We start from the raw sequence: 24,359 nt of genomic DNA on the forward strand, positions 1-24,359 counted from the left end.
GATGTGCGGTAGTAGGGCTCCTTTTCGAACCGGAACGGTAAGCGCATGTTGTATCTGAGAGATAGCCGTTCACCGAGTGGAGAGATATCCATTGCCAGCCGCGATGCTCTGTACATATCCGTACAGAGTACAGAGTATCCTTACTCTTGTAGGCAAACGGATGTGAGCCAAGACGATGCGTGCGTAATGAGCGGAGCGTCTACATGGTGGCATAATGGAGACTGGACATGAATCTGCATGTGCTTCGTGTATGCGCAGTGTCAAGACTCGGGAGGTAGACCGATAGTCGAGAGAGAAGGATGTGAGATAGGGCGAGATAGCAACGGGAAAGAGGAGCCGGAGGCAGACTCTGAGAAGCACATGATGAGGCGTGGCCAGTCGTGATGCCAATGAATGTCGACATGTTCTGTACTGAAGAGGGGCAACTGGAGCTGCTGATGGGGAACTCTCCTGCGGACGTCCATCGACCTGCTTGCTATGCGGATTATCGTCGGAGGGAAGTCCTTCAAGACTAACCTGCGCAACGATGACCCAGGACTGCTGCTGCTACGGCTAGGACATCCTCCTGTACCGTACTTACTGTGTACTTAACTAGGCGCAGACGTACGGAGTAGGGGGCCCGCCGACCCAAGGGAATGGGAACATGAGTTCCTCTAGCAGCAGCAGCGCAGCAGAAGCAAAGCAGACGCAAAGCAAGTGCCCTGCCCTGCTCGCCTCGCCTACACTCTACTATGTACCCTTAGCTGCTCTGCTGCACTGGGAGGAGCTGCGGATGGGAGGAGCACCAGGAGTAACCTCGACCTGGAACGTGCAGCGTCCCGGCCGCCTCTCTGCCCCCCTTCTCGTGGATCCGGGCAGGCAAGGCAAGCCGCAAAGGCAAAGACAAGGCGGAAGTACCTGCGGGTGTCGAGGTACATCGATCACCTGTTGACTACTGTTCTCTCTCTCTCTCTCTCTCTCTTCCTCTCCCTTCTCGTCCAAGGCCCTCACCCCCTCCCCAGCCCTCCCAACTCCCAGTCAGTGTCAGTGTCACTCACTTCCCTGGGGCCCTTGGCTCGGACGTTTCCATGGTACAGGGCATGCTTATCTAATCCACTTCTATTCTCCACTTGTGTTGGACAGGTACAAGCTCATTTTCAAAGCCCGGAACCGGCAGGGCCCCCAAGACGAATCGAGGATTTTCGCAGGGAATTCAAAGTTGACGGAGAGTTCCGCAATAATCATCTCGACGACTCTAAGTCTATCACGGTAGATGTCACGAGTCTAGGACTTTCTGGTCTGCGATGCTATCAGTACGTCTGTCAAAAGGCCTGCCCATCACTCTAGTAGTGTCGGCACCTTCGCGTCTGACCAAGTCTTGGCCTTCGTTCACTTCGCCATGCCATTCGACCTTGTGGCAGATTTCGATGGAGCCCACAAAGGATCAACACCTCGTGAATGAACTCTATTCTGTCTCGAACCAAGCTGCTGGGATGAAGCGCCATGAAACTGCAACAAGCGGCCGACAGTACAGTCAAACCGCCTACCCGAGAGAAGGGGAGCTCCTGGCAAACATAGCACCCCACGAAGAGTCAAGAGCCAAGACTCAAGACCCAAGAAGCTCAAGAGTTGGGACAAAGAGCACGGAGCACAGAGCGCCGAAGCTCGGTCGAAACTGAAGGCCGGGGCCGTCGACCCGTCGGTACCGTCAAGATGGCCGACCGTCTGACGGTCATGTTTTGCGGCTCTTCGGTTTCTGATGGGGACCCCCCGTCTCTGAAGTCTCCAGCAAGATCGAGCCCAGAAAAGATCACACAGATGCATCCGTTGAACTATGGGCCCGCAGAGATTGCGCGAGATTGCGCGATGTCCCGAAGAAGAAGAAGAAGCATACCACTATCGCTGGACCCCACGAAGCCCATCAACCCATAGGCAAAGATCTGGATGGGCCACAGCAAACGAACTTGAGATGATCGATATCATTCCACTTCTTGTGCGGCAGGATTCTCTGCCCAAAGCTGCCAGTGTTTTTCTGCCCACCGACTTCCCCCGACATATTGACCGAGTGCCGAAGCTTAGCAGTCCAGTCCGTTGGGAAGGGAAGAAAAGCAAGAAAATGTTTCGACAACTTGGCGGCCTTTCACTCAGCTGTCAGTGTCACAGTCCTATGTCCGTGACCAAGTCCACCAGCAAGGACCATCCATACTTTCCGTCGCCCATCAAACGGGCGCAAAGTCCGCGCTACCATGGTAAAGGAAGGCCGTTCAGTGATCAATCATTCGCGCAGTATGAGGAAAGCCTCACTTCTGACTCTTCCAGGGTTGCTTTCAGAGGCACATGCTGACAGCGTTGACGCTTGACGGATGCTACAATGGCACAGTTCAAGCATACCGATGAGCAGAGCAGGGCAAGGTTTGGAGGTCTTGGCTCCCGAGAAGAGGTCACTGGCAGTCGTTGACGAGAAACCCATGTCCATGCTCCCGGACCCGGGCTGCCCCTCCTCGTCGACGCTGCTTGGGTCTTCCCCTCCTCCCAATCCAGCAGAGCGCTGCCCACAATTGCTCAAGTCTTTGTCAGATATCACAAAAAACCTTGCAGCAGCGGTTACGGTCAGAGAGGGTGGAGGGAAGAAGCGTCGCCGTCTCGTCCGTTTGTCCTGCATCGAGCTCAATCCGTCGATTCGACTGGAGAGAGGAGAAAAAAAGCAAATATGAAGCTTTTCTCTAGCCACGAAGATTCTGGGAAGCCTAGGTTTTGCTTGGGTGGCCTTTCCTCTGCTCTGTGGAATTCTCCCCCTCATCTTAACGTTCCACGTAAAGCATGCGTCAAACCTGACAGCCCGTAACTCAAGTATGACCTGATAGTCACCCGCCACATGGAGGTTACGTTCGGAGAAAAACACGAGACCCAGCACGTTTAAAGAGACTTCAATCTGCACTAGAGCATATCCCGTCCGTTGAGAGTGTGTGTGTGTGCGTACGGATACCTACCGTACAGAGAGAGGTACGGAGAACAGGTGCGAAGTGAGCGCCGGAAGAACACACTACCCAAAGAAAGAGTAGGACTTTAGATTTCGGGATTTGAACTTGTCCCTTCTGTGGGGGCTGAGACCCAGATTGTCCTTCTTGGCGGTACAGGGAGGGTCGAGAAATCGAATGGATTTTGGTGGGATACTCAAAGGGGGCATGCCGAGGTCGAGAAGAGAGCAGACGGGTACATGGACAGTACTTGACTCTGCTTCCTTCTCCTTAACGCTATCCATGTTTCTCTCTTATGGAGGAAATGTCACAGCCTGGTATCCCAACACCCCTTTCACTCCCTGTTCCTTGGATCCTCTTTCCCCTTTGCCCACTGTTAGTACTGCTAGACACCCCCTAGACGGAAAGGGACATGAGACGGATAAAGCGCTGCAACTCTACGAATACAGAGTACTTGGTCTGCACGCCTTCAACGGACAACAGGGCAGCTAGGGGCCCCAGCCATCGTTGTGGATGTTCCCAGAGGAATGGCACGCTGGGCCGGGACTCGGGAGGAAGCTTTTCTTGGGAGAAGGGGGGCCGGCCCATCGAGGTCACTCTCTCCGAGTCTATCGGATCCGCATGTATTCTGTAATTCACTGGCTGGGAGATGTTGACGTTTACGAGAGGAGGAGCTGATTTATCCCTCAAAGACTTGCTCAGTATTAGTTATGGTCAGACGTATTCTATTGTGAAACCAGAGACTTTGCAAGCTCCACACAACCAAGGAATCTGAATTCAATAACTCAGCGCCTTCATGCATCCGATAGAATGCTGGCATTGGTAAGCGGCAAAGTCCATGGAGGGGGCTTCGATTGTGTTTCTTTCCAACCAAAAGTCCTTCCTTTGCAGCGAAGATCGCATGCCTCTACGCCGCTCGTCACTCGGCAGTCGGCAGTCGCATCGTTCTAGCCTTTCAGGTGAGTGGTCGTTTCTCCAATAGTCCAATCCTTTTCCTATCTACACCTGGCGTACTGCATCCAGGGCCCACGCAAAATTTGATACTTCAAAGTTCAGAGTTCTCTCTCTCTAGTACTGATACAAACCGGAGTACGGAAAGCGATCATGGTTATACCATCCTATCCATCCATGCAAGTAGCTTTGATATTACACGTCGTGACTTCCCGCGCCATGCAAGCGATTGCCATTCCATTGCATTATTACAACCCGTTGAATACCACGCTCAGATGCGACCTCCCGGATCCCAAACGGAGCCATCCCCATGACCAACAACAACCCCCGTCTTTACCCATCTGTTGTCACTCACATCGACATCCCGTTCATCGGCCGACACAGGGCGACATCGTCTCGTCTCGTCTAATATGGCGTCGACCCAATGGCAGTTGTTGCAACTGTAAGTCCCCGGCTTGACCGCCGGCCGCTGTTGCGTCTGGGTGCCGCCAAGGCAAACTCCGCGACTCTCGCGATTCGTCCCTGTTTCCCCTCCAGGGCATATCATTTCGGTCCCGTCTTCTTCGCCCACCCGATCCTCTGCATCTACTTACCGTCCGGAGCGAACGGGCGTTCGGTCGTCTTGCTAGCACCGGGAATAACGACCACTGCAGATCTCCGTCAGCTCATTTCACATTTTTGCCTTCGCACCGTCGGCTTCAGATCAACTCTCCTATCCACCCTGGATGGGACAAGAGACTGGAAATCATGAGATGACCTAGACAGCCAAATCAAATCAGGACCAGACGGTACTGAGATGGATGGCAAACTGCGACGCTCTAATCCAACTGTGAGGTTCATATGATCTCTTAGCGTCCCGGGCGTCCACAGCTTTTCGACTCGTGCCTGCTGGTCCGTGGTTCAGCCTAAGCCTCTCTCTCTCCCGCAGTAGGGAGGATCAGAGTCAGTTGCGCTACTTTGGCCCTAGTTTGCGCCCCTATTGTGTCAACTCATCTCTTGTCGCCATCGCGGATCTTGATTCGTAGAGCATGGCCGTGGCATGTCACAACGTGGTCGACAATGTGTAATTAGCAAAGCCATCTTTTTCTTTGGAATCCCATCCCAGGCGAAACAAAAGGCCTAAGCTACCTTAGCTGCTTAGTCTCAGCCCCCCTCCCTTCCCCTCGAATCCAAAGAGACAAAATGTGCTCGTCCAAGGGGACCTCTGAGATGGAACTACGTGCTAGTCGCCGCCCGTGAGCCGGGGTCCCGAGCAAGTTCCATGGCATTGGACACGACGATCTGAAGCCATTGCTTTTTGGCCTGGACTTTGACTGTCGATCGCCAACCACTACCGGGTCTAACACTGCGCTTTCTCCTAATAACCACGACTAAGGCGGTCAAACATCGTAGCCGCCGTCTCACACCCATACGTGCTAGACAGCCTCGAACGCTGAATACCGATTACTGAACATTACCATATGTACTAAAAACCATCGGAATGGTCTCGCACCAATTGCGATACCATTTACATTACAGCATATTAGGGCAACACGATATTTCGGCCGTACAAGCGCAAGCGCACGCGGTTTACTCTGCTCTGACCGCATGCCACCCGATTTCGTTACCAGATAGGCTCTTTTGCGTGCTTATCCCACAAAGTTTGATGACCCGACGACACAGCCATCATACCTGTCTGGCACAAGCTTACAGACACGTAAGGACATACATGTCTCCATGCTCAGCCGAGCTGCAACCTCTTTAACCCCTCTGGTCCAACAGGTTCCAAAACGCCACTAGCAAATCAACCCAAATTGGCGCAATGAAGATCTTCGGAATTATCGGGCACTACCAAGGAGTTTTTGGGCCGAGGGATCTCTCTCCCGAACTTTACAAATCTTACCAGACCCTTATCCTCGGAACATGAGCAAATGCACAGCATGACGACGGAAGGGGGGAACCGCGATGCTTGTGACAAACGCACGTCAAGCTACAAACGGGCTCAGCCTACGTATATGCGCGCACCATGTAGACATGACTCAAACCACAGGCGAGACAAGATCAACGTTGGCTATTCCCAAGCCTCACTCAATGCATTGCCCTCGCTCTCGCGCTGAGCAACGCCCGGTCCCGACATCATGCCGCAGAGGCGCACAGTAACTGCATCTCTTTCTACGGATACCTCTTCGACGCTCACCGCATTTGGCGACGTGTGTGCGCGCGGTCCCAATCGAAGGGCTATTGGGTGGTTCCTTGTCTCGTGCCTGCAGTTACGGGCCACTATCCCCTCTGTCGGGTTACCTGTGGGCTATCTACAGATTGTTGTGTATGTGTGTTTGTGTGTGTGCGTGCGTGTGTGCTGCTTTCTCTCTCATATCAACGGACGGCTTGGCTGCTTGAATCCTTCGGGTTTCGCAGCCTGTCAAAGGTCTCCAGAACGGTGGATCGCATATCCGTCCGTACAGCTGTGGTCCTGGCTGGCTGGGGTCTATCCAGCATCTGGTGCTGGGCAAAGGAAGCCGGCCGGCAAAGTGTTTGTCAAAGTTACCCCTGTCGTTCTTCTCGTCTTTCCGTGCTGCCGCGCCCGCGCAGTGCGCGCAAGTTGCGCACCCACGATGCCTAGGACCGCACTAAGCACCTGCCTCAATACTTATGGTCGAGCGGGGGTTTCCTCACGATCATCTTGGTGGACGTACGCATCGAGTAGGAAATGAGGCCATGGCTGCTTCTCAGAGTCGTATTCGATGTGTGTGTACGGTGGCTCTCGGCAAGCCGTTCCACTCCGACAACTTTCTGGATCGAAGCTGCTCCCCCCACGATATTGCAAATGACATCGACCCAAGGCGGGCATACACGTTTCTCAGGCTCTGCTCTCCTAGCAGAAGCATCTTCCTCATAGGCTTGGTCTCTCGGGGATGGCTCGTTCAGACAGCAGCTTCCCGTCATAAGCTGTGCTGCCTGTCATCTCTTTTTCACATTAACCGGACGTAGGGTACGCTGTCCACCGACCTAACGGATGATGGCTGAAGTGCCGTCCAGTGCTTTTTATCCAACAGGACGGCACACCAAAAACGCCACAGCTCTGCCTCTCGGGTCTGGCCTTCCATCTCTGCGTCTCGCTGCCCTCAACATCCATTCATTCATCGCGACCCCTTTCCCCGAGTGGGTTATTGTTTCCAACGGAGTGGTCCCCCTTGGACCTGCACCTGCAAGCGATCCCGAGGCGAGCAGTACCGTGCCAACGCACTGGCGAGACTCTTCCCGCTTGTGCCGCTCGATTGGGATGACTCCATTTAAGCAGAGACGGACGAACATGGCGGGACCTGCTTCGTACGTATCCCGTAGTGCAATGACCTTAGTGCCTCCATTCCGAGTTGTGGAGGCGTGCCGCCATCTAGGTGGGGTTTTTGGTCAGAATGTTTGCTGGTTCCGCGCATTGTGCGACATGCAGATGACATTAAACGGCCGCAATTACGCGCGCGACTTGGAACCTGGCGTGAGTGAATCTTTTGGACGCAATGGTATCCTGACTTGTTCATTGCAACACAAGAGATAACACCGAATAGGAACGTGGCCGGCTGAAGGAGAACCTCCACAAACCGTCACGATAATCTGCCACAGTCGTATTCTATCCAGCCATGTCCTGGCAGTGACCCATCCCATGGGTGTGTGACATGTAGGTATGGCCATGCACCTCGTGATCGTGTTTCCCGACGCCGGCTAGAGCAAACAAGACAACAACAACATCGTTTGCTTATGCGTACGTACTTGCCTACATACGGCCGTGGGAAGCCGGACGAGACGCCATTTCCCCTTTCCTCCTCCCTGGTATACCTGTTCCTTCTTTGACCGCCAGAACGGGCTCATACGATGAAATCCGAGGGGATGGTTAAGCTAAGCGGCCATGACTGGCGCGGTCGAACTCTATTCCAGCCGCAACGAGAAAGCAAGGAAGCCAAGTCAAGCCAGCCCGCTACGGCGTCAGGTGGGCGTTTGTGAGTGACTCTCGAGTCTCATGTCTCGACACTTTTATGCCTTTCTGTGCCTCTATGTCTCTATTTTATGTCCGCTCAGCGGATCCAGCCGTCGAGTGATTCACTCTCCCTCCGAATCTTTGCGACAGGCGTGCAGATGTAATTCTAAATGCGTAGGGAAACCAGCTGCCAAGCTGCTTCTCCGCCTCCTCCGCCTTGCTCTCCTCCCTGTTCTCCTTCTCCTCCGCGCTGCCGTCCCTCCCTTCGAGCATGACCGCCAACGCTCTCGCGCACATCCAGCAAAACACCATACCGTGCCCCTGAAAACTCACGCAAACCCACAGTCCTTCCTCGCCCGGCACCTCGCCCACGAATGGGAACCCGTCGGGGCTAAAGCCCATGATGCCCGTCCACTCGGCGCGCACCCTGCCGCCGCCCTCGCCCTCGGGGTCATCGTCGCCCCAATCGTCGCCGAAATAGCGCGGTGTCGTCTCGCGCAGGTACGCGCTGATGACGGGGTTCAGCCGCGAGTCATCCGTCGTACCGTACTCGCCCAGCCCTTGGTCGGGAGCGCGGACTAGGCCGCCGCCGATGACAATGTCGCCGGCGAACTGCGTGCCTGCCGGTTTGGGGATCATGTACTCGTAGCCGGCCTCGTAGATGAAGCTGTAGGTTGTCGCGAGGCCCGCCTTTGGCATGTTGGAGCCCGGGCGGAGAGCAGTGATTTGGCCTCTCATTGGGACGATGGCTTCTTGGAAGCGTGGGTGGAGGAATGCGGTGTAGCCGTTTGTTGCGAGTATGACGCGGCGGGCCTTGATTTGTCCTTTTGGTGTCTCGACTATCCAGCGGTGGTTGTCCGTGGAGACACCATGTTGAACTTTCTTGACGCTTAGTGCCGGTGTCTCTGTGAAGAGCTTCATGCCTTTGTCGACGCATAACTCCAGCACGTCGGTGGTGAAGCGGTATCCCGAGATGCTTCCGGCTTCGTATCCGATGCCTCCATATAGCCCTTCTTTTGCAACGTGAAACCGGGTCTTCATCTCCTCAACGTCATAGAATTCGTACTTTGAAGCGTCGTCGTCTGGCATGGCTTTTTTCATCGCCTCTATAGCCTTCTTGGCAGCTTCCCACTGCGCCTCGTCGTATATCGCGTCGACGGTCTGGCAGGGTCTGCTCTCCGTCTCCTTGTCTTTGAGATGTGACGCGGCAAAGGCGTGAACCGCTCGGATGTTTGCGAGTTCGAGACGGGCAATGAGGCAAGCTGCTTCAGTCCCAAGTGTCTCGGCGTGATGAAGGAACGATCGGTAGGATGCGGCTTTGGTGTGGCCGCCATTGCGACCCGTTGCACCTGAGGTAAGGGTGCGAGCCTCAAGCATGGTGATGTCTGGGGGCGAAGCCGATCCATCTTTTGAGGAAAGGAGGAAGTGCGCTGTGGCCGCGCCAGTGATGCCACTTCCTATGATCAAAGTATCGGTCTCTGAGGGTGGTGATGGGCTGGAGTTGTAGGTTGAGAGACGGGAGAGCGGCGAGTGCCAATAGCTGGGCGTTGGGTTCGGGACTGGGAGGGTAACGGGAATGCGGGCTCTCTCGTCCATGATTGATACGGACGAACGAGTGGATTGTATTATATTATCCTCGGACTTGAGCTCAGGTTTGACTACTTCCTTGAACGAATATGAAAGCGATGAGGAAAAGACAAATGGGAGCGTTGAGTTAGATTCGGGATTGATAGCTGCGGGGGATTTGTGAGGTTGCTTTTGACGTCAGACACGAGATGAAGAGTTCTCCAGTCTCGCATTCATGTCAATCTGCTGTGTTATGTTGTCACAAAAAGCGGGCCCACTCAATGTGGGCAGCATTAACCACATCCATATCTCGTGACATATGTTATCCAACGTCCCTCACGAATCCGAGTAATGTAGATATCACAGCATCCGGGGGTTGTGGTGGACGAGAGTGCTTGTCCCTCGGTAGGAATCTCGTCTCCCCCACTCAAGGCGATATGGCAAGTCAATGCGGACGATGATCGATGCGGGGTTCCGGGCCCGGTGGTCCGCATAAACATGCCCGTTTGGGTATCGGCGCATCCCGGCTATGCCTGGACTACGGCGCATCTCGTGTTGATCACGTCTTTGACATGACTGCGAAATTCAAATGCAAGGCTGTGTATGATTTTATAATGGAATTTGTAATGTATCCAGAAGCATCAACACTTGAAAATAGAGACCCTCTTGGCAGTAAGGCGCATACGAAGCCATGGGCATTCAAGTCTTTGACATCCCAGCATTTACACTGGGAATGCCCTCAGCTACCATGTACGACCGCACCCATTGGAAAAGTCGAGATTTCCTGCCATTTGGATTAGTTGACTAAAACGGCCGTATGGAATCGAACGTTTGGCTTTCTCTCTATTACTAAAATAACTGCAAGTCCATCCTCGCTCAACACCGCGCCGTCGATTTCCTAGGGACTGGACCTACGGCCATGTGATACGCATCTCTTCTAGCATAAATTTTCTGTACAGACTGTCGTTTCAATGTCGGCGCACACTATGCACACAAGTGTAGATGCGAGGGGTCTCGATGCCCGCTCCTTCAACCCAGATCGATGGTTGAAGCCAAATGCTAAAAGCCTCGAGCAATATCAAGTCGCGTTTTCCAAAGGAGCCAGGATGTGTCTGGGGCAGAAATAAGCCACCTTAAATGCTCATCAAGTTTGCCTGAAAAGCTGACCCTCTTAGTATTGTTCCTGCTAAGATCACATGTGTGTTGACCCTTCTGTTCCGGAAATATGCGGTCACTCTTGCTTGTGACTTCCGTCCTCCGAGAAAATTCAACGTTTTAACTTTGGAATTTGAGGCGCCGGGAGTGCCCATTTACTTCACTCCTATTCCATAGGCAATGAATTCATCGAATTCTATTTTGTATGGATTCGGCCGCTTCACCAGCAGCACTTTGCGTCACAGGAACTCACTTGAGGACAGAGGCGACAAGCTGGAGAACGACGACATCATCAGGAGCTTGGCGGATATGATTGTCGAGGAACTGACGATCGCGACCGTCCGTTAGCTTGGGATGGTGACCTAGAGCATAAGATGCCCTAGGGCAGCGAAGATCTCAAGGGAGGCTTTCCGCAGTGTGAGTGAAGTAGGTAATGAAGGGCTTTAGATGAATCTTCAAGTTCGGAGTCCTGGGTAGGCCGTCATTGAGTCATCAAGGTGCCTTAGCTAGCGGGAGCGAGGGCTGAAGATCAATACCTCGTTTCTAGAACATACTAGATGTACTTCAATGAGGTGGAAAGCCCATACCCAGGCTTTATTTATGAGATCTGACTCTGGTTGCGACCCACCTGAATGAGATAAGTACAACATGTTTACATCTTTGGCCTGAGGATAGACTGGTGTGTAACGTCCTACGAGAAGCTTTCTATTCTGAGAGCTAGGTTGTGTTTCTCAGAGTTGTTGGCTACCTAAATATCTTTCCGAATCATCAGAAGATGGGATCCTCATGTATGCCAAAGGGCTGACTTACTCAAGTCAGTACTGAAGACTGTCCATCTGCGCTCTGTCTCGCATATTTGGTAAGAGATAAATATGCAGCTGCCAGTCAGAGTGAAGTCTAGCGTGCAACTTCTGTCGTTCAGTGCTTGAGTATTTGGTCAGTTCATCGATGTTTGTCCATTTATTTAGGGCAAGAGGAAAGGGCACCAAGTCATTTTCCAGGGAAAGCAGTGAAGTGTCTAGCATGGTAATGAAGGAAGGACCTTAGACATATCAATGAGAGGCAGTGGTTTAATTCCATATGATCTCCATTCATTTTGGGCAGCTGCAAGTCTATGACTGTGTTATATGCTGCTCTTGCAGGTGACCATTGTTACGTGTAGCTGAGTTCCTGCCGTAGTTGCGTGTCTCGTCGTCGGTGCCCAGTCAGCCCAGCAATGCTTTCCCAGACCATTAAGTCACAAGAAAAAGGAAGGCACAGCGTCACTTGATGACATGACAGCATTCTTTGGCTTGTGGGAAGAAATGGTGCACTTCGACCAGACCACATCATCATCTTCTGTATTTTCTGAATCAATTAGATTGTCAACTGGTACCTCCAGGTTTACCAGAATCATCACCCACTTGCTCATTAATCAAACGCAAGATTGCCACACAACTGCCCAACAATGTCCGGGGCCGACAAATCGTTCTCATACGCGGAATATCTGCACCCAGACGATGCGCATCTGGACGATCCGTTTGATCCCCAGCCCACGGACGGAGATGGTTTAGAATTCCATACGGACGAGGATATGTCTGCAGGCGATCAAGGCATGTCCGTGGAAGAGGGGCTTGCTCACCAAATGTCTCCACCGCATCCAGAAACTCCCAGCGTGGCTTTTGAAGACCTAGACAAACTATTCGACGACCATGACCAAGAGATACGAGCGAAAATAGAGGGAGCGGATGGTGCTACAACAACCGATGGTCCATCCGACAATCTACAACAGGCCTCTTCGACTAATGACACCGTCTACGATTCTGCTTCGAAAATTCAGGCTTTCACTGATGATGCACCGAGAAACACTGCGCCAAAGTCAGTCTTATCCAAGATCTCCCGTTCAAGAGAGATCGAGTCAGCAGATAGAATATCAAGCCCAATGAGTTCAAGCAACGCCGCTCGAACTGAGGAGGCCACCGGCGCTGAGACTCCTGACAACGAGACATCTCCTGGCGAGACCACCGACATTGAAATGTCCGACATCGTTACTCCAGCCTCTTCGAGCTACAGCATCTTGGACGATGATATCATTGACGAGTCTCCTTCGAAAGACGCAAAGTCGGACAGAAGGGAAGGGGGCAGAATACGGAAGTGCCCTTGTTTGAGATGCCATGGTCAAGGCAAGCCGAAAACCAGAGAGACCATACGAGCACATCTATCAGCCGACAAGATTGAGAGACACAACATGCTAGAAAAGCCACTGGGCGAATGCAGAAGATGCCGAGGGATTGATAGGCGCAAATGCTATCAATGGCCAGAGAATTACAAGGCTTGCTCAGAGTGCACTCGGTACAAGGAGTTATGTTCATGGGAGTAAAGCAGGGGTTGGGAATGAGTCTGAAGGGTTTTGTCTTGTATCAATATCCCATAGATTATTGCTTGCGGGCGCGCTGGGTGAAGAGCTTTCTCCGTTGAGGGCTGTTTCCGTTTACCTCATTGCGTACCGAACCTGCGATGAACTCAATGATACGCCAACCATACACCCGTCCTAGCTTTCCTGAACCTATCTCCATTGTCTAGTAAGTCACTATCTGTGGCAAGTGCCATGTGTCTATATAAAAGTCAGAACAATATGTTTCCTTCCACCTTGAAAATTCCCTCACCCTTGTCCTCGATATTCTGTGAGTATTCGGGTTTTCATCCAAACCATATTGTAAGACTTCATCCCATTTGCTCTCCTATGACTGTCTGCCTAGTACCCATTTAGTCCCAACTAACACTATAACAGTCCAAACTCAGATAAATGGCTGTTTCTATCAACTTCATGCCCGTATTTGCGGAGGGAGAAGAAGAAAGGCTCAGAAACATTGCCGTAGAGGCATTGGCGGCGATGTATAAATCGAAAAAGGACGAGGAGCGCGTGGCTCGCGGCGTCGGTCTTATCAGCTCGACCTCGCCAACTCAGGATCCGTCTCCTGAACCGCTAGCTTCTGCAACGCCGGCAATCACTATAGGTAGTCAGGCTCCCTCTCGGGAAAAGTCTCCGAGTCCCGTACCCGAGCGCGTTCGTGGCTTCACTGCTATCAATAGACCCGCCATCCAACAAAGTCAAGAGGCGGGTAGCAGCAACGGTTCACGCCCAGCACCTCGGCGCCCGTTGCCAACGAGCAGGCCCAAAAAGCAACAGAATCAAGAGGTCAACGAAGAAAATAAAAAAGTGCCCTCGCCGCCAGCGGTCGAACCAGCGGCTGAAGGAAAAGCCGCCCTAGTCGCGAGAAAGAAGATGCCGACGAAACCTGCAGCAGCCGCAAACAATACGCGGACCAACGCTGCCACACCGGCAGACAAGAAGCCGCAGTCAAAGGCCACTAGTGGCGAAAGGGAGATATGCAAATGCTCCAAGTGCGTGGAAAGCAACCCCGAGGGGATCGAGCAGTGCGCCAAGACGAAGAAGGAGCATAGTCGCTCTGACAAGGAAAGAAATAAAGGCATGAAGCCCGCCGTTCCTTGCGATCGTTGTCTCCAAAATAACAAGGGAGATGAATGCTTCTATAGCGGAGGCAAAGTCTGCTCAAGGTGTATGAAGTTGAAGGAGCGATGCTCCTTGAATCCAGTCCCCGGGAAGGGAAGGAAGAGAGATCAGGATAAAGTGAAGCGGGAGCAGAAGAAGACTGCGGGCCCTGCCCGGGATAAGGACACGGACGAGGCGGAGGAGGTATTGGAGGTTGTGGAACCCCCGAACAAGAAGGCGCGCACGAGGGCCAGCAAGAAGACCTCTCCAGCTGCGCGACAGTCGCTTAGTAGCCCTCCTGCTCAAGATAAGGCTGGCGAGCCGCCTGCTTCCAGTGGTCGCGAGCGTAGCTCCAGCGATGATGGTTCTCGGACCATTGATGAGAGTCCGTCTTCAAGTGGCGCCACAGCTGGCGAGAGAGGGGAGTCGTCTTCGAGTGAACCATGCGGTTCTCCCCCCGGAAAAGGAAGAGTTCAGGACTCACAGGATTCCTAGACCTAGAACCATCTTAGGATTGGATGGTATCGGGGAGGCGGTATATGAAGATGGTGTCTGAACATATTGTTCATGTAAAGTAGGACTTGTGAGATCGTTACTCGCCACGGTCCTCCAGCGATATTTCGCACTTGGTTTCCATAGAAATCCAACACAAAAACACAGTAATATCTTTCATATCCAGTACTTTATAATAACTACATGTGCTTGGAATGAAATCCAATATGGAGCCGTTTTATTCGCTGAAAATCTTGTGTGTTGCATAATACTATGTCACGGAGACGACTAACCGACGCTTTAGCCTAGAGCATGCTCGCCCTAAAGCGTCTCGGCAGTCTCGGTGAGGTGAGCTTACTGGAGCTCTCTAGGGACGAACTGTAATAGTCGATCACCCATCGGAGAAAGGATAGAGAGGTAGTTGTCTGAAAAACTTGTAATCTTCACTTTCCCAACGAGAGTATCGGAGAAAGATTAAAGAGGTTGACAACTGCTTTCAACGCTTGATATCACACACACATACACACATGTACCGGAGAAAGGCTAGAGAGGTAGCTAAGGTCAATTTTTGTAGAAGACACCAAGCCCAGCTATCTCCGGGCAGATTTTCTTAGAATATAAGAAACAGAGTTGTGTTCGCCCGGGCAGGACAGGCATAGAAAGCTGTACATTTCTCCATCCCCGTCTGGAACTCATTGATAAGAGTCCCTACACGGTATTTTCCCCTTTCTCTTCTCATATTCAGCAGTCAACCAACCAACTCATCCACTCACCAGATCTCACTGTCACCACAATATTCCACGTTGAGTATTATCATAACGAGACGGAGCCGACACGAAGAGAGATGGCACCGATTCTTGTTGCCACTGCCCCTGCTCAGCAGCAGCAACAGGTAGAAGGTGGGCCAAGACGCTTCGAACGGACCTGGGAACCAAAGTGCCCAATAGAGGATATCATGAACACCGACATGTCGCCGGTGTTGCCCAAGCGGGAGTTCAATCCGGTCATAGTTCCGGTCACGTCCCCGGCCCCGATAGGGGGCTCACTATTGCAGGCACCTCCGAGTCCTGAGTTGTCGGCGCCTGGGCCCTCGAAAATCCCTGGGCCGTCGACGATGCCTGAGCCCTCGGTGACGCATCCGCCCCCAGCAATGCCCGGACTGAATGCCAGGGGACGAAAGCTACTCCCGGATGGCCCAATCAAGAGGCGTACGCAGGACCTTAGCACGCCTCAAAGCAGTGCACAATCCTCGATCTCGGCGCCGAAACAACGTGCGGCTTTAGTCTTGGCTCCAGCTGCAGCTGCGGCTCCAGCTCTAGCCTCAGCTGCGACTCCCGCTCCTGCATCTACCCAAATCACCGCACAACCAGCGGTCGTGGCAGTCGTCAACCAGAAGTCGAAGCCAAAGAAAGAGAACGAGAAGGTACGCTGCACCTGCAGCTATTGTGTAGAGAAGCATGGTCCCAACGGCAACATGATTGCCGAGAAGACGTGGAAGGAGCACAAACGTGCCGACACGACCGCGAAAGAAGGGACGGTGCAGGATCCAAAGTGCAGAAAATGCCAGAAGCAAACATATGTATGTATTCGGAAGGAAACTGGCCCCTGTCAAGTCTGCATGCGTATGTCAGAAGTGTGTTCCTTCACTGGCCAGTCTAAGAGAAATAGGGAGCTAAAAAGGCGGGAACGCCTGGAGGTAAAGGTGAAGAAGGTGGCCAACACTGTCACTGATCCTCCTGATGATCCAGCTACTCATCAGGCGGGACAGAAGCGAGGGCCAGAGTCGTCTTTCCTAGACGTGAAAGATGACAGTCAAGTTCCTGACCTTCCTGTGGATTTCAGGCAGCAGGCAGAGCCGTCCATCTTCAAGAACAAGGTTGAGGATATCGGCGAGAGCGGCAGCCATGCGAGTGGGAGCTCGGGGTTGGGCTTGAGAAGCCGCACCCTAAGTATCTCGCCTCCTCCTGTCGTTCGGAAGAGGTCGGACGAAGTCGAGGAAAATGCGGGCGAGGACTTTGGCCCGCGGACGAAAAGACGCCGTATTGCCGACCAGACCGATTGATAGTGTCAGAGGTCTTGGTTGAGCTGACACCGCAGGGGAAAAAGCGTCAGGGAACGCGAAGGCAGCCGCGAACAGCGTTGCTATACCTGACTGGCGATCGACGCTGTCTTCCTGCATCTGCTGCTATCCCTCAAAAGTAAGTATGAAAATCCTCGCCAACGCTTGAGCGATACCTTCACGCTGAACCAGATATCTAACAGGTGTTATTTGCCCGAATAGTCGACGGACGTACTCAAGCAAACAGCCACATCACCCAGGCACGGAAAGCTTGGTCCTTGTGCAGACCTTTGGACAAACCTCCACCGGTCATAGGGAGAAGACAATCAAGGATGCCCCTCGAGGCTACCCGGACTTGAAGCAGCATTGTCATCGAGGTCAGTCCAATTACCAGATCAAGGCCAAGACTGAGATAGTGCCGCAGTTGCTCATTGAATCTCGTACCTTATCAACGCCTTATCCCATGGGCGCATTGAGAAGTCCGAGATGGGCTGAAGCAGGCCTGCTCACTCAGTTTCCTAAATTGTCGACAGGGGCCAGGTCCGGCATCAACCAAGCGCGGTCACGATGATCGTCACGAGGCTTGAGGACCTTCAGAGAGAAGACCTCGGCGCCGTATATCAAGATCTTGTGTTCCTGGGCGGTCGATAGTCGTACCAACGAAGAGCACATTCGAGCGACTTGTACATGGTGAGAATCAGCATCTGCCCTGTTCCTCCTAGACTAGCAACTGATATTATCGCAGGTCATCATTACTTCGCGAACGTGGGTCGCGGCTTCATTTGTTGCGTTGGTCGATAGATGTGTGTGTTGATAGAGGAGTTCGGGGTGGCTGTGAACATTTCCTTGGTAGGTGGGTTTCTTACGTGGCACAATGTCAGTCGGTAGTGCGCACGCGTGTATACTTCGTATTTTCCGTCCATGATTGTTCCTGCATTGATTCAGGTTGAGACTTGTTTGGCGTATGATTGATTGCCCAAAGTAGCAATAATCCAATCTGTATTAATAGCTATATCCTCGCATAGCGAAGTTCCCCGTGGTGGTGATCGCGAACCCATTCTGATTTTTGCGGTTTCACTCCCTCAGCATTAGGGTCATGTTGGGCCGACATAAAAACATAGCGTCACTTATGTATATCACTGCTTTTCGTTTTGAGCATAAATGAAGTTGGCACCTGGGTCGCAATTAGTCTTCTTTCCTTGACTTGAGCTATGTGCTTGGACATCGACTCACCGACAGCAACGAGGCCATTCTCCTTGGCCCACTTCTGGACCCCGCGCCCCTCCTGGCCTCCCCAATGCTTGCGCTCCGCCGGCTTCGAGAGTTCCAGCTTCTCCTTGGTTCCGTTGGCCGGCACCCAGGCCGTGAAAACGTAACGGTGCTTGCCAGTCTTGGGCGGAGGTCCTGGCGGCTTGTACTCGATGACCTCGTCCAGATCCGCCGGCTCGATGCCGGAGGAGATGGTCGGGGAGCTGCTGACAGCGATCCAGTGGCAGAACTCGGACCAGATGGGATTGCTACGAGTAGGCGCGTCCGGGTCGGTGAGAGTCAGGACGTATGTCGTGGCAATGACGCTGGTCATTGACGAGCCGCTGACAATGGCAACAACAGGCGCCGACTGGAGATCGGCAGGCTTCAGGGTGTTCCCGAGATCGGCGACATTGGAAGAGGACCACTCGGCCGCGACGCCGATGATGGGCTCAAAGTCGTCCAAGACGGTAGGGATGACCTTGGCTTTGTCCAACCTGTAGTTTGCAGGTCAGCGAGCTGTCAAAGGCGCATATGAGTAGGGCGCGGAGCCGACGACAGACAGGAGAAACGTACTCTTCGTGGACGCGAGTCAGATCAGCAGCAGGTCTGAGAACGAATTGATCTTGGCTCGTCGGAGCAGCGGCAACAACGGTGCCGCAGACAGCCACCGCGGCCAGGAATTTGCTTGCAAGGGAGCCCGCCATTGCGGGTGACGGGTACGACGTTGCGCGTCCTCAAGACGAATTGCGATACAGTGGATGAACACTGAATGAAACAGTTGAGATCGCGGCAGGCAGCAAAAGCCAAGCGCAAGCAAGTTTGCTGCTGTTGAAGAATTGTTTGGTTGAGCGTTTCTTCTTTGACGATTGATGCGAAGACAAACGCGTTGAAGAATTGTGCCGTTGTTGCCGCCCCCCGCCGGCTTCGGTTTCCGCAGGGAGGGAAAAGCCGCGGGCGTCGTTTTTGGTGATGTCATGCCGCTACGCTCTGGCGTGCTTTCCCCCGCCCGGAACCCCTGCTCCGCGGCGTCAACTGCAACGGCGCACCGGTCGCGCACTAAAATGAAGTAGATGGGTCTTGCAACTTTATTTCAGCCGCTCCCACCCAACAGTCTCATTGATCTTCACGACTTTTCATGATTTGTGAAGTGATATGAAATCTTAATTGGTATTCCTTCTCCATTTTCATGTCGCGATGAGATTGCCCTCAATTCCTCAACTTTTATAGTCGTGATCTTGAGCAGTATGAGAACGTCAGGTGAACGGCGCTTCAGACCGACATATAAAGGCCGGTTTTCTATATCAATGTCATTTCTCACCTAGTACCACGGAATTTGGAATGGCCCAGTTGGATTCCCTCGTGCTAAGTGCCATCGTGGTTCAGTTAGCGCTACGTGATGCCCAATGCTGACAATGCCATGTTGGAAGATGGGACGTATGTGAGAACAGGCCGCTTGGTACATCCACATTGTCAATGCCATTCCCTCGGGACACACGAGCACTCGAGAAGCTCTGGCTCTCCATCATATCAGATTATAACTACACTCACAGGGAAGCTATTGCGAGGGCGGCGAGTGACGAGCCCGCGATACATTGAGTGAGCGACCCTGTCTCCTAGTTGGGAATATTTCCATGAGCTCAAGCGAGAGGCTTTCGTTGAATGTGAACAACGCTCCTGATTAAGTCATCGGAAGAGAGAGAGAGAGAGAGAATTTGAAGATGAACACGAGACGGAAGGAGACCTTGATACGAAGCAGCTAAAGAATGAAATGTTCAACTTGCAATTATCGTCACATACCCATCTATGATTACTGATAGAAATAGAATTAGCGACAGGGAGTCGTGTTCTTTACTATAGATAAGTAATTAGTAACGGTGAGCGAATTAGAATGAAGTTAGTCCGCCTGATGGCAGGTATTAGTACTATCTATGAATTAGGTAGACTAAGATTGATTGCAAAACCTAGTCTAACTCCGCACGTAAATGAGACTACCTCGCGAATTTGGAAGAAGATAGGACTCCGGTGAATCTTAGTAACTTTGTACAATTGGGTTCTATTTATCCTGGCATTAAACACCCTTTCGCACCGCTCTACTCCCCCCCCCCCCCCCCTATGTTGAGGCTCATCCTACTAAAACGAGGATAATTCTGCTGCCTGGATTTATAGCCCTGCTAGTACGCTAACGGCCTTAGGAAAAATTTGTAGTATGTAACGATTGAATCCTCTCCCCGCTATTTAAGCCTTACTTATATATTAATTAAATTATTAGATGAAGTAATTGCCTCTACGTAGTGCTCGCCTATTAGTATCCCTATTATAGGGTAGTTAGTTCGAACCGTAATTAACGAAGAGATTAATTAAACTATATAAATATTTACGTAGTAAGTATAAAAAAGAGGTTCTAACCGTAGGTTAGGCTAGCTATAATAATCGTAAATAGGGCCCCTAATTAGCCCTTATATAGTTAGCTATATACTGCGGTTAAATTAGATTTTTAATTTAATATTAACTTTTTTATTTTTTATTAATTTAACTGCTGCGGTTAGAGGTATAATTCGACCTCGGGCCCGTTTACTAAGTTATCTCTTTTTTTCCTTTTTTTTTTGTTTTTTTTATATAACTTATCCCTCTATTTATATAATAACTTTTTTATTACTTACGAATTATTTTAATCCTTTATTTAGTGCTACTTTTATAAAAGCGTTTATAAGGTTATTTTTATTATTAATCTAATGGATTTTAAATATCTTATGGCTTTTATATAATTACTTAAGGGCTATAATATTAATTATAAGCTTTTTTTTTTTATTATTTTTAATTTAATAAGGTATTTATATAGCGAGTAAGAATTAGTATAGATAACTATTAGAATGGGTAGAAGGCTAATTCGATTAGTAATTTTTTTTTAATATTATTGAAATTGTATAAGAGAGGTTAACGCTATTAATTATACTATAAACTTTTAACGTTAGTATATTTTTTATTATTTACTTATTTTTAGTTAATAAGTAGTAGATTATATTGCTTTATATAGTAAATTCGCTTTTATTTATACTCTCGTTAGCTAAGATAATAATATACCCTAATTACGAAGTAAGGTTATTATTATTTATAAATAACTTATTAACGAAGACGTAGAGCTTATTAATCGTAAGGTCGATTAAGTAGTAAATAAGACTTTAATTAAAATTTGTTTATTATTACTTAAGCTACTTATTAAGTACCTCGACGTCTCGTTTAGTTAGATTTATAACTTATACTACTTTAATATAATTAAAAGTTACCTCGGGCTAATAAATACTTATAATATATACCCCTCGCGCAAGCTTAGTTTTATACTACTTTTTAATATTAGTTATATTTAGATTAATAAGGTTAATTTTTTTACTTTACCCCTTTTATTAGAAAACGATAGTTTCCTTTTTAATTATAAAAATCCCGCTATTAAATACTAAGGGGGTATTTATTATAAGGACTTCTTTTAGCTTTATTATAAAGCCCGTTTTTTAAAGCTCTTTATTTTTTTTTTATAAAGTTAATATTAAATAGGCCTAATATATTATTAATTTATATTCTAATAATCCTAAATTAATCGCCTTTATACTTTGCGATTAGTAAGTATAGGTCGTATATAGAGGTAATTATTAATAATTAATTAATATAAAAATCGTAATATATAGCCTATTAATAAGTACCCAATTTTGCGAGCTTATATAGTAGCTTAAGTACTTTAATAATTATATTTTTTAGGTACTTATTAGCTATTTCTTTTAGTAGATAGGCTAGGATTTTCTTTATAAGCTCTGTGGCCGATTAGGTATAGGCCTAGGTAATATTATAGCTCTAAATCTCGTATTTTTTTTCCGTAGCGATATTATTAGTACTATTATTAATCGTTAGCTATAGTACTATATAGTAGGCAATTATATAAATAGCGTTACTTTTTTAATATTACCGTACTCCTAAATTACGTATTTAGACTTCTCGTACGGCTAGGGTAAATTTTTTTTTAATCTTATAAACTATTCGTAATTTAAATATGCAGAGGTTTATATATTTTTATAGGTTATATAAGATAAATTAATAGACCCCTCGATTATAAAGAGTGTTTATTTTGATAAGATCTGATCCTTTATATAGCTTTTTAGTAGTTATAATTATGCTTTTTTTACGTAGTTTAATTATTAGCTCGAAATTAGCTTTTTTTATTATCATATAAAAGGTATTAATTACCTCGTTACTAATAATAAATTACTACGTTAGGGCTTATTATTATAGTTTTTTACGACGTTTTACTAGTAGTATTAGTGCCCTTTTAATAATTTCCTTTTCCTCGTCGTTTATTAGTATTACTATAACAATTTTGTTAAGGATGATTTTTTATACCTTTATTACGGGTCATATAGTTTCCTTTAGCTTTTTTTTTTTATAGGTTAGAAATTACTTCGTTAGGATTTATATAGTACGGTCTAATTACTATAATTCATATTTTAAGTAGCTAGTTACGATCTTTTGCGATTATATAAGAGCGCTCGTTAACGGAAATTAATTTATATAGCTTAGCTTATTATTAAGTGATTTTATACTATATTTATATATTTAAATTTAGTAATATATTTAGATTATCCCCTATATTAGGCCTATTGCGCGTAGTAATTATTTTATTAACTTATTCTTTTATATTTATTTTACGCAGTGCTCGTATTACTTTTTTAATTACTTAGGCTCGTTAGCTTATACCTAGTAACAGTAGCGAGGCTAAAGTCGTTCTTAAATATATTTTAAATATTAATAGCGTTAATATAAGTCCGTTAGGCCCTATAGTATCGTTATAGTATTTAAGTACTATTTAGAGGTATTTGTTATTAGTAGAATCCGGATTTTCTTTTTTAATAATTTTAAACGCCTTTTTTAATTACTAGTGTGCCCTTTTTATTTTTTTAATACTATAATACGCTTTAATAAGTACGATTTTTAGTTATATACCGTAAGCCGTTATATTATTCTTAAATTTTACTAACTTAAAGCTAGTATTAGTATCGGTTCTAATACCGTTTAGTAGTCCCTAGTATATATTAATTTAGCTTTTTTATAGGGCTACTTATATTATCTTTATTTATAGATCCCAGAGGAATTACCCTACTTAGAAAGATATAGTTACGTTAATTATATATAATACTAGCCGACTATTTAAGTAGAAAATATTAACGACGATTTCTTAATTAAAGTTAAGCTTATTATATAATTTAAATTTAAATTTGCGTGGGCTTTGCGTATTTATTTAGTATTAGTAATATACTTTCGTTAACTACTCTAGCGCTTTTATTTTAATATTATTATTACTTAATTACTTTAGGAGGTTATATAGCCTCGTAACTAACGGGTGCCCGAATTTCTAATATAGTCTTTTGAGCTTATTTTTTATTAAGTAATTAATTAATTTCGTATTATTAATAAGCTTTATAAACGTATGCCCCTATTATCATTTAATTATTTTAAAGTACTTATTACTAAAGATTTTATTTTTCGTATTATTGAATATAATGCTTAGTTAATCTATATTTTTTAAATATAAGAGAAATAGGGTATTAATAAGTAAAATGTAGAAAGTTATTATTTTAAAGTGCGTTTTTATTTTTATTATACTTAGGGCAACGATTTCTTTACTTAGGCTAAAACTAATTTTTATAATACTTACTATTAACGTATTAAGTATTACTAATACGATTTTTTATAGCGCTTAGAATTACTCTTTTTTTCTAATTAACTATTATAATACCCTAGTATTTAGGATAATCCTATAAAAATTATCTAGGCTATACTTTTTACTTACGTAGAATATTTATACGAGCTTAGTATTTAAGGGATCTAAGTAGTATAAAAAGGACCCTTTTAGCTACCCTTAGATTTACTTAGTATTATATTTTTTTTTTTTAAATATTAAGAGAGATAGCGTTTTTTTTTTTAATTATTAAGAGAATGGGCTTTAGCTCTATTAAATTTGCCCTTTTAGCTACCTCTATATCCGTTATCTAAAGGACTTTCTTTTATTATTTATAAATAAAAGCTTACTTATTAAAAGCTTTTACTACCTTTTATTCGTTTAGCCTCGTATATCCTCTAGAGGCTAATAGGGCGAAAAAAGAGTAATTAATATCGTCGATTTTATTATAATTTAATTCGTTAGTATAGGGGGTAAGATTTTTTTTATTTTCTAAATTTCTTATAGGGGGTATATACTTTAGGCTACTATTTTAGCTACTATTATTAAGTTCTATATTTTTACATTTGCTCTTATATATAATAAAGAATTAGTTAAACTAACGAGGGCTAGTTTTGCTATTTACTACTTTTAACTTTTTATACTATTCGTACAATTTAGTACGCTCTTTTTCAGAATAGTTATTTAATTAATATTTATCTTTTTTATAAATATAGTATTGCTTTTTTAATTACCCTGTCCGTGAGTTAAATCTTTGCTTA

General features: G+C 47.6%; 10 protein-coding genes across 10 annotated transcripts; 7 read left to right on the forward strand and 3 right to left on the reverse strand.

The window, feature by feature from the left end:
* Nucleotides 1–477: 477 nt before the first annotated feature.
* On the forward strand, nucleotides 478–1,708 carry CLUP02_16623 (uncharacterized protein; the record flags this gene model as incomplete). The annotated part of the gene is made up of 6 exons (XM_049295541.1): nucleotides 478–567; nucleotides 658–936; nucleotides 1,002–1,070; nucleotides 1,123–1,292; nucleotides 1,327–1,433; nucleotides 1,509–1,708. 6 exons carry the CDS (start codon nucleotides 478–480, stop codon nucleotides 1,706–1,708), a joined length of 915 nt encoding a protein of 304 aa, XP_049152688.1.
* Nucleotides 1,709–1,813: 105 nt separating this feature from the next.
* Nucleotides 1,814–4,933, forward strand: CLUP02_16624 (uncharacterized protein; the record flags this gene model as incomplete). Its single annotated transcript, XM_049295542.1, has 14 exons — nucleotides 1,814–2,065; nucleotides 2,143–2,228; nucleotides 2,360–2,632; nucleotides 2,844–2,945; nucleotides 3,004–3,037; nucleotides 3,095–3,203; nucleotides 3,407–3,587; nucleotides 3,725–3,779; nucleotides 3,835–3,916; nucleotides 3,981–4,112; nucleotides 4,184–4,301; nucleotides 4,356–4,599; nucleotides 4,670–4,737; nucleotides 4,840–4,933. The coding sequence occupies 14 exons, from the start codon at nucleotides 1,814–1,816 to the stop codon at nucleotides 4,931–4,933; spliced, it is 1,830 nt and encodes a 609-aa protein (XP_049152689.1).
* Nucleotides 4,934–5,090: 157 nt separating this feature from the next.
* CLUP02_16625 (uncharacterized protein) lies at nucleotides 5,091–5,814 on the forward strand (the record flags this gene model as incomplete). Its single annotated transcript, XM_049295543.1, has 5 exons — nucleotides 5,091–5,143; nucleotides 5,196–5,286; nucleotides 5,328–5,454; nucleotides 5,571–5,604; nucleotides 5,670–5,814. 5 exons carry the CDS (start codon nucleotides 5,091–5,093, stop codon nucleotides 5,812–5,814), a joined length of 450 nt encoding a protein of 149 aa, XP_049152690.1.
* Nucleotides 5,815–7,947: 2,133 nt separating this feature from the next.
* CLUP02_16626 (FAD dependent oxidoreductase) lies at nucleotides 7,948–9,456 on the reverse strand (the record flags this gene model as incomplete). The annotated part of the gene is made up of 1 exon (XM_049295544.1): nucleotides 7,948–9,456. One exon carries the CDS (start codon nucleotides 9,454–9,456, stop codon nucleotides 7,948–7,950), a length of 1,509 nt encoding a protein of 502 aa, XP_049152691.1.
* A 661-nt stretch (nucleotides 9,457–10,117) lies between these two features.
* Nucleotides 10,118–11,995, forward strand: CLUP02_16627 (uncharacterized protein; the record flags this gene model as incomplete). The annotated part of the gene is made up of 13 exons (XM_049295545.1): nucleotides 10,118–10,225; nucleotides 10,292–10,347; nucleotides 10,424–10,534; nucleotides 10,602–10,698; nucleotides 10,759–10,920; nucleotides 10,965–10,998; nucleotides 11,224–11,260; nucleotides 11,401–11,440; nucleotides 11,504–11,517; nucleotides 11,583–11,607; nucleotides 11,693–11,723; nucleotides 11,761–11,888; nucleotides 11,942–11,995. 13 exons carry the CDS (start codon nucleotides 10,118–10,120, stop codon nucleotides 11,993–11,995), a joined length of 897 nt encoding a protein of 298 aa, XP_049152692.1.
* A 33-nt stretch (nucleotides 11,996–12,028) lies between these two features.
* On the forward strand, nucleotides 12,029–12,940 carry CLUP02_16628 (uncharacterized protein; the record flags this gene model as incomplete). The annotated part of the gene is made up of 1 exon (XM_049295546.1): nucleotides 12,029–12,940. The coding sequence occupies one exon, from the start codon at nucleotides 12,029–12,031 to the stop codon at nucleotides 12,938–12,940; it is 912 nt and encodes a 303-aa protein (XP_049152693.1).
* Nucleotides 12,941–13,366: 426 nt separating this feature from the next.
* Nucleotides 13,367–14,569, forward strand: CLUP02_16629 (uncharacterized protein; the record flags this gene model as incomplete). The annotated part of the gene is made up of 1 exon (XM_049295547.1): nucleotides 13,367–14,569. One exon carries the CDS (start codon nucleotides 13,367–13,369, stop codon nucleotides 14,567–14,569), a length of 1,203 nt encoding a protein of 400 aa, XP_049152694.1.
* A 309-nt stretch (nucleotides 14,570–14,878) lies between these two features.
* CLUP02_16630 (uncharacterized protein) lies at nucleotides 14,879–16,628 on the forward strand (the record flags this gene model as incomplete). The annotated part of the gene is made up of 3 exons (XM_049295548.1): nucleotides 14,879–14,914; nucleotides 15,315–16,145; nucleotides 16,221–16,628. 3 exons carry the CDS (start codon nucleotides 14,879–14,881, stop codon nucleotides 16,626–16,628), a joined length of 1,275 nt encoding a protein of 424 aa, XP_049152695.1.
* Nucleotides 16,629–17,135: 507 nt separating this feature from the next.
* Nucleotides 17,136–18,580, reverse strand: CLUP02_16631 (phosphatidylethanolamine-binding protein; the record flags this gene model as incomplete). The annotated part of the gene is made up of 3 exons (XM_049295549.1): nucleotides 17,136–17,305; nucleotides 17,859–18,370; nucleotides 18,450–18,580. 3 exons carry the CDS (start codon nucleotides 18,578–18,580, stop codon nucleotides 17,136–17,138), a joined length of 813 nt encoding a protein of 270 aa, XP_049152696.1.
* A 4,847-nt stretch (nucleotides 18,581–23,427) lies between these two features.
* CLUP02_16632 (uncharacterized protein) lies at nucleotides 23,428–23,586 on the reverse strand (the record flags this gene model as incomplete). Its single annotated transcript, XM_049295550.1, has 1 exon — nucleotides 23,428–23,586. A coding segment is annotated over one exon (159 nt), but the record flags the coding sequence as incomplete, so codon positions are not given.
* Between the last annotated feature and the right edge of the window lie 773 nt (nucleotides 23,587–24,359).

The sequence above is a fragment of the Colletotrichum lupini genome, chromosome 9, assembly GCF_023278565.1.
Source record: "Colletotrichum lupini chromosome 9, complete sequence".
Classification (NCBI taxonomy): Eukaryota; Fungi; Ascomycota; class Sordariomycetes; order Glomerellales; family Glomerellaceae; genus Colletotrichum; species Colletotrichum lupini.